The sequence below is a fragment of the Lygodium microphyllum genome, chromosome 1 (genome assembly GCF_053477565.2).
Source record: "Lygodium microphyllum isolate KBCC chromosome 1, Lygodium_microphyllum_v1.1.10, whole genome shotgun sequence".
In the NCBI taxonomy this organism is placed as follows: Eukaryota; Viridiplantae; Streptophyta; class Polypodiopsida; order Schizaeales; family Lygodiaceae; genus Lygodium; species Lygodium microphyllum.
The window spans coordinates 180,693,732-180,709,332 of NC_141135.1; the positions used below are offsets into that span (position 1 = coordinate 180,693,732).

The window sequence follows — 15,601 nt, forward strand, 5'->3', positions numbered from 1 at the left end:
GCCGAATGGCGAGGGACCGAGGGCTGATTCTAGAACTCGGCCCAGAAGTGGCCGTTCGGACAGGCCGAGCACGACGCATGTAAACAACGCAAACTCGATTTGGATCATTTCTCGTGATTCACTCAATCATACCAGGCATAACCCTCCAGATTCTACCTAAGGAAGTAAGAGAAGGGATTCATATACCTGGATGGAGTGGCGGACTCTTCGTTGGTGCGATCGAATCGAATTGGCCGGTAGCTCTCTCTCTCTCTCTCTCTCTCTCTCTCTCTCTCTCTCTCTCTCTCTCTCTCTCTCTCTCTCTCTCTCTCTCTCTCTCTCTCTCTCTCTCTCTCTCTCTCTCTCTCTCTCTCTCTCTCTCTCTCTCTCTTTCACACTGAAATGGTTGCAAATGAGTGCTTCCTTGGCCTCTTGGCTCTTATACCCCTTCCCGGGTATGATGTGGATGCCCCCAATCACTCACTTGCCGATCTTAAGCATTGCAAGCGAGCTTTTTGCCATTTTTGCACAATTTTTTCCCCTATTTTGCAACAATAAACCCTACCCTTCTCCGATGTGATTTCCTAATTCTATTCTACTCTAAATGCAACAAGAATCGAAAGAAAAATACTAAATTGATTTCTCCATGTTTCCTAATCATCAAACAAATAACATAACCCAAAATACTTACTTGTTTTACACCCAAACTTCCTACCTATCTCAAGCTCCGGTTCGGGGATGAATCCCTTACTTCGATGCTCGATATGAGGTGCGCAAGTGCTCAAGCTTGAATCCATTGGTCCCGGCAAGGGAACCAAAATGTGGGAGCTTTCGCTCAACGGACAAGATCCACGGACCGCTTATTGTTTCAAGCGTTCCAAGCAAGCTCTAATGGCTATCTCTCACCTAGCCGATGCGCCGTCGATTCTACGAGTGTAGTGAGCTTACCATAGTGCCGATACGAGTTGCCTCCTCTCTCCCACACACCTGTAGCTCCACGATCCTAGATGCTAGCTCAAGCATCCTCAAGCCTCCTCCACCTCCAAGCTCCATCCTCCATAGCCGCGCACGCAAGAAGAGAGAAGGGAAGAGAAGAAGAGAAGAGGAAATGGTGAAGAGCTTCACCCTCTTGATCCCTCACTCTCACACACACTCATTCCCTCACACTCTCACACTCCCTCTCTCAAGAGCACACACAAGCAAGAAGGTGAGAAGGAGAGAAGAAGAAGAAGACTCCTTTTGCCACACACCAAAGAATGATCTCTTATTCACTTTTTGAACTTTATATATACAAACCCTAAAATCCCATGGGCACCCATCCCTCTTTTACATGACCGACCATTGTGGCAAGGTCCTTTTTCCATTTTCCTCTTTTTGCCTTGTGCCTCTAGCCTACACCCATCTAATATTTTACAATTGGCACAGGAGGGAGCCTGGCACTCTTTTACAAGAATTTTTCGAGTTTTTTGAGGCGCCTTTTCTTTTAAGGTTGCGATTTTTATCATGGTTCATCTTTAGAGACCGCTTGCATGTCTTTGCTCTTTTTCCATCTTCCTTTTGCTTTTTCCTCCATTTTTCGCCATCTTGACTTGGGGTTAACATACACTTAGACTCTTGAATATCACGAACCATGAAGAAGATGGTATATCAAGGATACGCCGCTTTCTTGCCAAAGGGTCACGAACTCAGGGAAGGTTTTCTTGGATGACCTCGAACAGGTATGAATGTCCAAAGCTGGTACGAGCTGAATATGATCCACACGGAGTCACATCCAAACGGAATGTGAACACACTTCTCAGTTTTTTACGAGTTTCCATATTGGACCCACTTACAAATCAACCACTTATTAGATCCCATGCATATTTTCAAGAACGTTGTCGGAGGGGTTTTTGTCAAAAGCTTAAATCCATCGGGGATCAGAGGTAGAAGGAAGTAGAGATAGAAGATGGAAGAGAAGAAAGAGAATACATAAGTGATAAACACGACAAAAACGAGTCACAATGAATTGAATCAATATGTATTGAAAGAATCTGGAATCTTTGCACTACTCATAAGCAATTTCCAGGCATTAGTTCTCCTAGTGCTCCTTCGTAGACAAAAAATGTGGATCAGAAAAATCAACTCTTTCTCTGTTGCTCGGAATCCAAATCTGATGGCTCCATTGGCTTCAAAAGGAGAGTAATACACCAGGACACCTGATCACGGATCTCCCAAATCACTCCTTTCAGTTCAATCTGCAGTTTTCAACGTGTTTACAGCAATTGCAACCCGCGCGATTTCGTCAATCTATCTTTTTTTATGAAAAATCTTTTAAGTCACTAAAAAATCCACTTGCTTTTTGCATGCCATCCTAATCTAGAAGCGTTTTTAACTTTTTCAAATTTTTTACAATAAATAATATCAAAAATATGCTAAAATTATCCAAAAATCTAGTATTTTCGAATAATCTATGCAACTCACACTAGTACTAATGGCTCATATCACATTGACTCTCTAGATCAATAAAGAAGTCAGATGATGATGCATTCCATATTTTTTCACACTGTATCCTCATAACATTAAGACATCCATCCCCTCTGAACCTGCACATCCTCCGGTATGTGCCAAAATCCTAGTTGTCACCGGATTCTGAGTCCTCCTCATCCTCTGCAACCATATCCTTTACTTCTTCATCTTCCACATCTTCCTGGCTAGCCCCTGTATCATGGCCACTATTTTCTTCCAATTCTGGCAACTCATAGGCAGTAGATTCCCGCCTTTTGAATAATTTGATTCTTTTCCCTGCTACCGGAATGCATAAGTAACATTATCAAACATATGTCTTACTACATAAGGTCCAAACCATCTTTTGGAAACTTTACACATGGCACTATGCTGGTTATCTAAACTGCTATCATAAACCAATACCCAATCGCCATCTTGTATGGTTCTTGGTCTCAATCTATGTCTTTTGTCAAACCATTTCTTGTTCTGTATCCTTGCTGCCCTTAACTTTGCAGTTGCTGCCTCTATGTCTTCTAACTTTCTTTCCAACTATCTAATAGGTAAGGCCAACAACTCCTCTCGATTCAACTCCTCCTCCCAAGGTGACACACTCCATGTGACTATCATCTCTTCTATCGGCATGATAGGTTTTTGACCATACATCAATTCTGCAGGCATATATCTTGTAACAACACTATGAGTTGTTCTCATAGCCCACAAAGCATAAGGGAGCAATCCTGGCCACTCTTTTACCTTCTCTCCACACGCTTTTGCCAATGCCTTCACAATAGGTGGATGACCTCTTTCACTTTTACCATTTCCTTCAGGGTTATAAGCTAATGTTAAAGCAAGCTTTATCCCCAACCATGCAAAGAAATCATGAGCCTCATCTGCATCTAGCTCACCCCTATCTGCTGTAATTTTTCCCACATAGCCATATTGACAAAAGATCTCTTCTAAGAGAAAAGTACATACAGCATTTGTCGTCTTAGTGCGTAAAGCTCTCCCTTCCACTTGATTAGTCAAGTCTTCAGGAGCAAGCACAAGATACCTCATTTGCCAAAGACCTCTAGGCATTATGACCAAATCCACCACCCACTTAAAATGAAGAGACAATGGATATGTGGGTTGCAATCCATCCCGATGTCTCGCAATTGAATACATTTGACATGTCATACATGTTTCCACAAAGTGAGCAACATCCTTATACATACCCTGCCACCAATATCTTTCTTTGATCTTTGTAAAAGTACCCCAAACACCTCCATGACCAGCCCATAAGCTTTCATGAAATTATTGCATAACAGTTACTTGTGAAGCTCTATCACCCAAAACTCGCAATGGCATACCATGTTTCTTTTTAGCATGTTTCCGTAAGTATCCATCTTTTAAGAAAAATCCAAAGGCTTTCCTCTTGATCTTCTTAAACTCCTTATCTGACCATTCATCTCTCTTTGTTAATGTATTGAGATATTGACCAATTCTCAGCCACTCTCCTGCATATTTGTCTTCCAGAAACACTTCTACACAAGATGCAAAACATCTAAAGTGTCTTCTCTTTGTTGTCCAAGCTTCTGTTAATGTTGTAGCAACACCTTGCATTACTAAATTCACTCTTGCAACATCATTTTCAGTCATAATAATGTCATCTTCTTCCTCCTCATCCATTATCCCATCTTCATTCTCATAGCATGCTCGAGATAACATGTCTGCCATTGGGTTCTCTCTTCCAGCAATATGCTGAAATTCAAGGTTCAAAGATTTGATGTATACAATTCACCAGAGGATAGCAATGTTTGGGGTAGCACAACTAGTAATCATACCCAATACCGGCAAACAATCGGTCTCAATGACTACATGAGCACCAATAAAATACTTCTTATCACATTTAAGGGCTGTCACAATTCCCCATAATTCTCTTTTTACCTGTGGATATCTTCTCCGTCGTTCAATCAACACTTTTGCACCAAAGCGTATTGCATATCTTTGCCCTTCCTCATTATCTTGCCCAATTGCCCATCCAATCCCGATTGGGCTTGTATCAACGGTAATAATGATGGCCTTTCCATGTGAATAGTTAGCCTTTCTCAATGCAAGAGCAGATTTTAAGAGTTGCTTCAATTTCTTCATTGCTTTCTGAGGCTTCCTTTCCCAATGAAATTTCTGACCTTTCCTTAAAAGTTGATAAAGAGCATCGGCTACATGTGCAAAGTGAGAAATCCATATGAAATAGAACACACATGCACCCAAGAATCTACGCACCTCTGATACATTAGTCCATATATCTTGCATTCTATCAATCCCATCTATTTTTGCTAGCAATGGCCTTTGCTCATAAGGCCCACACATATGCCCAACAATCAAACCCTCTTCAACTCCAAAGACAGACTTTTGTCCAGAAAGAGTTAAATGCACCTCTTCTAGACATGTCAAAATCCTCTCACAATCCAAAATATGGTCTGCATCAAACTGTCTTCATCCATGAGCATCCATCTCTTCATTATTTGCATCCACTGCACACCCTTTGATTGGAACATCATCCAAGAAGGGCGTAGTCAAATGTGGTATAAAATCCCTGAGTACCCTATTCATAGCATTTGTCATGTGTGCCACTGCGTTTGTTGCACCCTGTGGGAGAGTAAATATCCATACTAACCCCAAAGGAGTCTTCATGGTTGTGATATCTCTACTTTCAAATACAAGCGAAAAATGATCATAACCCGAGTAAAGATCACCCAAAGGATAGATCGCTATGTCTGCAAAAGCCTCTGCAAATTCATCAACCACAGGACCTGTACCCACATTTCTTATGGTCACTTTCTTAACCGGTTGTATGTCTTGAATAAATCTCAAAGCCCCATTTTTTTTAGCACAGTAAACCAACGATTTGAGTACGGTGCTGAAAAAGGCTCCAAGATCTTCATGTGAATCTTTTCATTTAGCAAATCCACTTTGGCAAGTAAGCTTTAGGCACTGGAATAGGCCTCAAGTTTCATGGTACATGTGGCACAATAAATATGACCATAAGAGAGACAACATTTGGATCCACACAACCTATTTCACTTGGCTGAAATGCAAATGCCTTCCCATGTCTAGCCAACATCCGCATAAAACAATCTTTGCAAAAGAAACCCTTCTGCTCCAACTTTCAATTTCTGCAATGTTTCAGATGTAATCTTTAGGATCCCGTAAGCTTGGCTACCTTGACACTTTTTCATACATACCCTCACTCTTTGGTGAAAGTGGCAAAGCAATTGGTTTTCATATTTTTGTCAAATGTCTTATACTTTGTCTCCACAAGTGCTTTGGTCCATTGTAATCCTTCTTGCTGAGCAAACAATGCTATAACATCATATATATCCAAAGAACATACTGACAACACTCTATTTTCAGCCTCATTTTTTGCATATATAGTTGCTAAAATTTCAACCATAGTGTCAATAATATTCAATCCATAAAAGATGTCTGAAATGCCATCATTTTCAGCTAACAATCCCAATGCTCTCGGTTTCTTAGTATCCCGTTTCATAGATATGTGTTCAGCCCTACACATAGCTTCCATAGGCTTAAACTAACATGAACTGTTTGCTGTAAACTGAGAATTACCAATAGTAAATACAAGCTTCATTTTATCAAGAGGCAAGTACACCCTCTGAATAGTACTACTGTAGCTCCGCATTACAACAGTGCTTAATGAAAATCCAAGTCTTTGAATTCCCTTGCATTTGAAACCAAAGAAGACTCTCGAAGCGTATCACGCTTTCTAGGATGATTAACACAAACAGTAAGAAAATGGACTGCCTTTCTCCCATCCTTGCTTCTGACTCTTGCATAAGCAGAACCATCATCAAGCACATTTGTTTCCATATACACACCTCTAATATAGGACTGTCCCAAAATCACTGCATATGAGAAATTATCTTGCACAAAGAAGTGTTACTCTTCCTGTACATCACCAATCGTCACTTTTACATTAGGACATGCAGCATAGAGCTCTCCTGAAGAATTATTTACAGCCCTCATACGCCAACCATGATCAGTGTCTATAGGCCATGCACCATTTTTATACAATCTCCACTCAATGACATTTATCTCAAACCCATGGTCAAGTAAAGCAACACAAGGAGTTTCACATTCCCCTATTTTCACTACTGTTTCAGTGGTAGCTCTCGCCAAATGATTTCTTGTGTAGTGACTTCGAGAAATAAATCCTAGTGTCTCTTCTCCATATTGTTGCATTTGCCTTACTCCACCATGCATATTGCTACAAGACAATGCATTTTCAGCCACTTTCTTCTCTTTTCCACATGATGTTCACTGATTAGTAGCATTCTGCATAGATAATCCAATACTTACTTCATACTCACATTCAGCCCGAATACCCAACAAACCAGTTTTCTCTTCAAATTGCAACAATGTACTAGTGGTATCACCAATAAACTGACGCTTCCTTTTAATTATGTCAATGATCTCATCATGAAATTCTCACTTAGCAATGTCAAGCACCTCTTCCAAGGTAAATTCCACCCGACTCTTTAAGATCCGTTCTTCAAGAACCTTCTTAAGATTTGTGGCTGTCTCAATGTTAGATTGCAACTTATATCCTGGCTGCTTGCCCTTCTTTTTGCCCTCTTGTTTGTTATCATGTTTTTGCTCCTGACTAACCTCTTCCATAGCATGCTCGAAAGGTGGCTGATTTGCAGCTTTAGACTGATCCACACTTCTTGTTATTCTTTTAAATATCACTGCAATATCTTCATCTCTTTTTCATTTTTCTTCCACAAGTACATCCGTGTTTTCTACCTTTGCTAAATATGCATACACTGAATATGCATCTACCGGTGATTTCCAATCAGTTATGCCACGAATGTCTTGCCCTACATGAGATATTTCACTATCACTGACCTTTCTCTTTTCAGCTACATGTAAAGCACGTGTCCATATTTCAACCTTTGGACCAAATGTCACTTGGCCATGCATTCTATCCAGGTGTAAACCAAAAGTAGAAGCATGTACCGCCGCATAAGCATTTCGGACAGCCAAGTCTTCCAACAACTTCTGCATACCTCCCTTTCTAAAATTCAAAGCAAGAGGCAATCTCGTTTCTTGTGTATGGATCTTGCTATCTTTCCAAAAGATAAGCTATCGTGCCAAGGCCTCCTGATAGGCAGCACAATCCTTTCTCTCGTGCTACAAATTGTCACACCACATACATCTTTTTCCAGTCTTAGGGGCTGTTGCCTGTCCCCTTTCCTCTTGTTCTTTTTCATCCAATTTTGAAATCTTCAATTGAAGATCACGCATGCCTTTGACCAATTTATCTAAGACATATTTCCTAACATAGGAAACAATAGAAGGTACAGCCATAGGGTTAGCCACAGAAGTAGGTGGCTTACTAGATACATCAACTATCTTGCTCGTAACAGTGGACAAGCTAGAGATATGTAATCTTTCTCTTCATCTATGCTTCTTCACAAGTGCAGTAACAGCTTTCTTGACATGTCTCCACTATGTTTTCAAACTTGTCTCTATAGTCTGATCCTCTAGCAAATTATCAAGCTTCTCTTGAAGCTCAAGATCAGCTGCCTGTAGAAACATTTCAATTTTCTGACTTGCAAGAGCTTACTGTTCTACGAGATCCAACTGCTCAAATAGACTTTCAAATTCTCTTAACAATTTTGTAGCCACAAGACCCTTATTGGGTTATATAACCCACTCCTGAAAAGTCTTACGCATAATCAAACTAGTGTCCTCAATGTAAAATTATTCCCTGAGTGTCTTCTTGAAGTCTACCCAGTCAGCATTCTGCAAGTATAATTCAGTAATCCGTGCTTCTAGTTCATGAACAGTAACACGTACAAAATACTAGCTCCATGCAAATTGAGTCACTCCAAAGAATCCCATCTTCTGAGCATAGGTATGTACATATGCAGATACATTCATGCCATTGAATAACTTCATCTCATGCTCAACTGCTTGCAAAGCATTCATTACAACACTTTCTGTTTGAGCTGAAGCTTGCATCACCTGTTGTACCTATATGAGCATATTCATATTTTGCACCATCTGTTGCAAAACATCACTCGAGAATATATTCGAAGATTCTTCAATCTTGTCTTTCCTTCTCCTGATGACCTTTCACGTCGGGTTCACCAATGTCGAAGGGGTTTTTGTCGAAATGTCGAATCCACCGAGAATCAGAGGTAGAAGGAAGTAGAGATAAGAGATGGAAGAGAATAAAGATAATGCACAAGTGGTAATACGACAAAAACAAATCACAATGAATTGAATCAATATGTATTGAAAGAACCTGGAATCTTCGCACTACTCAGAAGCAATCTCCAGGCATTAGTTCTCCTTATGCTCCTTCGTAGACCAAAAATGTGGATCAAAAAAGTCAACTCTTTCTCAATTGCTCCGAACCCAAATCTGATGGCTCCGTTGGCTTCGAAAGGGAGATAAAACACCAGGACACCTAGTCACGGATCTCCCATATCACTCCTTTCAGTTCGATCTACAGTTTTCAACATGTTTACAACAATCGCGACCTGTGCGATTTCGTCAATCTGTCTTTTTTTATGAAAAATCTCCTAACTAGCTGAAAAAGCCAATTGCTTTTTGAATGACATCCTAATCTAAAAGCTTTTTTAACTTTTTTTAAATTTTTTACAATAAATAATATAAAATTATGGTAAAATTATCCAAAAATTTAATATTTTCGGATAATTCATACAACTCACATTAGTACTAATGGCTCAGATCACATTGACTCTCTAGATCAATAAAGAAATCGGATGATGATGCATGCCATACTTTTTTACATTGTGTTCTCATAATATCACGACAACGTGGACAGCTTACTATGAGACCACATCACATGAAAGAGACACCGTAGGGGAGCGAATGAATTTAAAGGAGATAGGCAAGATGGAAACGCTTTGGCCGCAGTCGAGTGCTGATAGTCACTTGCAGCTACCTCACGCTCCTTAAGTTTTTTCCGCTAAAGAAGAGCGTATTGTGAAACAAATACTCAAGTCTATCTGTACTCCGACGAGTATGATGCGTTTTCTCAAGTCTGCGTTTTCTAAAGACGACCAATTATCAAGGCTAAAATCCCATGATTGACATAAAATATGTCAAGTCTTTACTACGAATGGATTGTAAGTGACCTGTGTATTTTACTATTTGGAGTGTAGTCATTCATAATACTTTCTCGTTTGTAACAGTTTGTACTACAGATCGCGATTTACAAGTTGTCGAATTTAGTACAATGGATCTCATAGAAGGAGATTAAGACGTCATCTATTAAATCCACGAGATGGAAAGTAGTGAAGACAGTCTGTCTCTTTAAGAAATACTTATCTACCAGCATGCTCACGATACAAATCCACCTTATGCATCTTGTAGATAAAGTGAAGATTGTTGGACATATCCATACGCGATGGATATTCTTGAAGCGCTTCATGAAATCCCTGAAAGGCTTTGTGCGATAACGAGCTTGGCCAAAAGGTAGCATGGCCTAAGGTTGGTTAGTGTCTGCGACGCTAGTGCATATTTCACAATGGCTATCAACGGTGGATTGAGATAACAGTATGCTATGGTCGCGCTGAAGAACGATGATAGACTAACTGGAGATATGGTTGAAAATAGAGTAGAAGAAAGAATGGATGTTGCAATGAAGGAGAAAGTGAATCGCTTTTGTACGTTGCATCATTCTTCTATGGAGACGCAACTCGCTAGATACCAGCAAGCTATAAAGATCGAAAGCAAGCGCGATCTGAATTCTGACGTAGTACACATCATCAACCGATTCGATATCCCGAGGGCATAGAGGAGATGCCACGGTTTATGTCAACACGATGGTTATATGGAATTTTGACCGCAGCATCTCGCGAAGGGACGGAGGTCTTAAATAACCGAGTGAAAATTCTCGAGAGAATGTAATCCAAAAGTGATGACGTGTTTAGAGTTTGTCGTATATATATTTTATATACAACAACTAATTGAGTGTTTCTATGTACAATATAAAATAATTAGTACGTGGTCATATGGACCACATTTTTGCATGGAGGAGTGTATTGACAAAATGCGCTCCACAACAGATTGTGGTATTATGGCAAGGTTTGAGTAAGAGCCGACAATGCGCAATGGATCCAAACACAATTATAAATGAGATCGAGTATTTTGAGAACTTGAAAAGTATTGTCACGATAGATTATCATAGCTCTCCATGATCCTATTCGATGTGCAGTGATTCAAAGTGATACTTGAAAAAACCGGAGCAACAGTTCGACGAGATCCATTTGGATTTCTCGAAATAGATTTCAAAAAAAAATTAACAGATTTACGTGACCCATTTGTGTTGCTGATCCTTTAGAAACATGTGCATGGACTCATGTGTTTTTTAATTGTATTACAATATAGTACATGTCACAATAGTTAAATCTCTTGTAGGTGATTGTTAATATGTAATTTTCTATCCAAACCCTCGACAATCTGGATGGTGGTATATTATATCTTCAACTCCTCGAAGTGTGAAAGTTTATGATCAAAGCAATTTTTCGAGCATAGATGAGAACAATATGCAAATAGAAAAGTCGATATTGCAAGGAGTAAAGGCTACCGAAAGCTTAGAGTATGTAAAAAAGCCAGCATCAGGTAATAATGATGAAAATATAAGAGTCCAAGATTTTTTTAAAGAACAAGGTAAACTCAACCTTTTTGTGGTGACATGTCTATCACCTTTCTAGTCTATACGGAGTTGTGTCAGGAGATTGATATGAGACCATAAAATACTTCATACTTGGAACATCCACATACTTAATTTATTAACGAATCACTTATAAATGGATATAAAATATACATTTTAAATAAGATCATTTTTTTAAGATTTATATTACTATGCTTTGTAAGATTTATATTGATTATGCTAACATCATTTTTTGACTGTGTATGTGACATTTGTAAATATTTAGATCATCAGGATGAGTCAAATGATAAGCGACGAGGAGCTACAAGATATCTTCACGCATATCTCCAAATCAAATAACGAGATTCAAAGATATGACAAACTATCTTAAATACCATCAGGCCGCTCTATTAGATCTACTTCGGTCCGCTTTGATGCTTCAGTTTCTAATAGACGAGATCGACACTCAAGACTTGGATTAGACGAAGAGAGTGATTCAAGGAAATACTACAAAAATTCGGATGCAGTAAGCCCGCGGTCGACTCGAGATACAAATGCTACTCCTCGCTCTCATGACGGTTCGAGAGATAGTAACTCAAGTAGTTATAAAGATACGAACACAGTATCTCTCTCCCTGACATTGATAACGATGCTCTCTCGAACCGCCACGAGAGCGAGGAATAACACATATATCTCACGTCAACCGTGAGCTCACTGCATTCAAACCTTTGAAACATCTCCTTTTACCACTCCCTCCATCTACCCTACGTCTGAAGCGTCAACCTCATCTACTAAAAATCGAAACCTGACGTAGATCTAATAAGGCGGCCTGACGATATCCAAGATAGCTCTTGCTTCGTCGTATCTCTGAATCTCGCTATCTAATCTAAAGTTATACATGTTAGGATCTCGTGCAGCTGCTCATCGCTTATTCTCAACTCATCTTAATGATCTAAATATCCATAAAAGTCACTTGTGCAAACAGAAAATAATATTAACATAAACAATATAAATCATACAATATACATTATAAAAATCTTTTAAAAATAATTCTACTTAAAATACATATCTTATATATCCTTATAAGCGATTCAACCAATTGAGTAGGTGAATGCTCCAAGTATAAATTACCCTATAATCTCATGTCAATCTATTGACACAACTTTACATGCACTCAAAGGTTGATAGTTATGTCACCACAAACAATGAGTCCACCTCGTTCTCAAAGAATTCTTGGACTCATGTATTTTTATCATTATTATCCGATATTAACTCCACGTCTTACAATATCAACCTCTATTTGCATATTGTCCTCATCTATGCTCAATATATTGCTTTAATCATAGACTCTCACATTTCGAGAAGCTGAAATATAACATATTACTATCGAGATTATCAAAGATTTTGATAAAAATTTGCATATTTTCAATCACATATAAAAAAGATAACTATTATGACATGTACCATAACGTAATATAGTTTAAAAACAAAAGTTTATACATATATTCACAATAAATCGGCTACACAAACGAATCTCGCATATCCGTTCATTTTTTTTTTCAAAATCTATTTTGAAAAATCAAAATACACTTCATTGAATTGTCACTCTAAACCATTACACATCGAATAAAATCATAAAAAAGCTACCATAATCCACCACAATAATACTTTATAAGTTTTCGAAATACTCCATCTCATCTATAACCATATTTGAATACGTTACTCATCAACTCTTGCTCGAACCTTACCACAATACCATAACCTGTTGTAAAAACGTATTATCAATAAACTTCACACAAAAACACTATTCACACGATCACATTACACTAATTATTTTGTAGTATACCAACCAACTTTCAATTATAAGATTTATATCTTGTAGCAGATAATCTCATTTCTTAAATATCTTTCCATTTTCATCAATCATTGATATTTTTTTCAAATATTAATTAATAATTAATAATTTCTCTTATCAAAATAACAAAATAATGTCTTACAAGGAATTTAACAATGTCACAACACTAGAAGTTTTTTCCAATTACATATTGATTTTTAAATTACTCTTTTTATATTTAAGCTTAATATAAGAAAAAGCTACAATAACTTATTTTTTCCCATCTTTTATGTTTTTTTCTCTATCTTCTATATTTTTTAATTTTTTATTATTTTCATTTTTCTTTTTACTCTTCTCTTTATCATCTATTTTCAATTCTCTTTTTTTTCTTACAATAACTATTCAATCTTCTATGTTATTTAATTATTTCTCTTTATAATTAGTAGTAATAATTAATATTTGATATATATTTATATTATTGAGAGAATGAGAATTTAATTTTAAAAATATGAGAAGGTTTTAATGAAAAAAATGAGAATATTAGATAAGTTTTTTAAAAAATTAAATTAAAAAAATAAGTTTAAATTAAGAGATAAGTTTAAGAACCCTCTAAAGACTTAAGGCTTTTCAAACCTATAACAAAAATAATATAACAATAAAAAGTGAATAAAAATTTATATTGACTTTATGTTTACGTAAAAATCATAATTAACTTTACGTTTACAAAATTATACATTAAAAAATATCAATTCATATTATATTAATATACAACACAAATTATATGATTAAAAATTAACATATAAATTTTGCATAGTTGACTAAACAAGCTTGATTTAAAAATCTCCTTGTCCATAAACTTCACATCAAAGCCTCAACGCTTAAGAGCCAAGGAATAACCAAAGTTTCTCTCCAACTAAGCACCTAGTCCCACTACAATGTACATCACATTTTTATAAAGGCATGAAGATTAATGGATCAATACAAGTTTTCAAAAGCACTATGCTCTTTTACCCCCGGGAGTGTACCGTGCGTAGGATTAACTTAATAACCTTCCTATCTTCACAAGGATGAACCGACTTTGATGATGAGATTTCAACCTTCCAGAGAGAAACGACCATTATTATGAGGCAGGATCCCCGGACACTCAATTGCACTTACCTCCACCCAGCCAGGCTACAAGTGCCGATAACTGGTCGCGCTGCTTTAGATACTACAGTATCCGTATTAATAGGTCGCACTGCCTTTAGATACTCCCGCATACTCACACGAATTAGGCAAAGTTATAGTTGTCTCACCATTTACTCTCAACACAGCACCTTCAGTCGACCCATGTTTTAGATCTCGCGTTTCATTTTAGAGGTCACATTTTAGTTGTACTCGTAACACCTCTCTCTCTCTCTCTCTCTCTGATAAAATAGTATGCAACTACAGCCTTCAGAAACCAGGAAGATGACAACACTCGTCACTTCAATCTCGTACATTTAACCATGGCGCAAAACCTTCGTTCAACCAAAAGCCATAGAGGCAGTTTCTCAGGAGAACGAAGCCTATACTATGGCCAACAGACTAGATCAACAAGTATAGTTAGCACTGTAAACTGCCAAGCGAAGGACCCCGCAGTCTCCATCCTATCGACAAGCATTGGTTCCGAGTAAGCGAGGGGCTTTATGATATCCTGCAGCATGACAAGAGATTCGATCAATATCACGTAATCAGAGTTTGCGATGAAGACGAACAGTCATTGAATACATGAGTTAATCCTAGGAAATCTATCGCTCTTAAGAGTTTATTTGAGAAACTTTGATCACTATATTAGAATAGTTCCCGTCCAACTAAAGAACTTACTGTATCAGAACAGCTTAATTCCAAGTTCGACGTCCACTTCTTCAGTGCGATAGAAATTTTTGTTATAATCAACGCAATTAAACACTACCCAGCTGAAGTTCTTACTGTATGACAACATTTACAAAGCCATAGAAGTCCAGCAGCAATTCAGAAGTGGTGGACTGATTCTGGAGTCAGGGCAAGCTTACTTGCTGCAATCCTGGTTGGGGTTTAAGGAGTACGGGAAGGGCACGCCGCAGACGCCGGGAAGAGCAGCAACGGCAGAAGGCTTGGGATTGAAGGACTTGGCTTCTTTCTCAAAGCATGAGCAGATCAGCTGCCGGGCCTGCTTGGTATTGGCCAGGTTGTTCAATTGCTGGACTCCAGTGCAGCACCCAGGCGCGGGCTGAGCCACTCCTTTGAGAAGAAAGCTCCCACAATTTTCCAACTTGCTAAGCACCTGCAGCAGCCGCAACAATCAGCATGCTACCTCGTCAGCTCGTTCAATAACGAACACGGATGTAGAGGCTTCAAGAATGGATCGGAAGTAACTCACCTCACCACAAGAGATAGTTTGCGCAGTGCTAGCATGCATCATAACGATGAGCACTGATATTACCAGGAGCAAGCAGAGAGATCGGCCTGCCATCGCTCTCTCTCTCTCACCAACAGCCTGTGTGATCGGCGTAAGTTCGCACTCGCAACTTTGTTCTTTCTTCCTGCGACTTGCTATATATTTCACCTCACCCAAATTACGTTACATTACATTACACGTAATGATAATAGTAATA

The 15,601-nt window shown here is 38.4% G+C and overlaps 1 protein-coding gene across 1 annotated transcript; it reads right to left on the reverse strand.

The window, feature by feature from the left end:
* Positions 1 to 14,423: 14,423 nt before the first annotated feature.
* LOC148042045 (non-specific lipid-transfer protein Lac s 1-like) lies at positions 14,424 to 15,525 on the reverse strand. The gene is made up of 3 exons (XM_087689060.1): positions 15,367 to 15,525; positions 15,020 to 15,270; positions 14,424 to 14,661 (listed from the first exon to the last, which is right to left on the reverse strand). The coding sequence occupies exons 1-3, from the start codon at positions 15,457 to 15,459 to the stop codon at positions 14,652 to 14,654; spliced, it is 354 nt and encodes a 117-aa protein (XP_087545186.1). The 5' UTR covers positions 15,460 to 15,525; the 3' UTR covers positions 14,424 to 14,651.
* Positions 15,526 to 15,601: the final 76 nt, after the last annotated feature.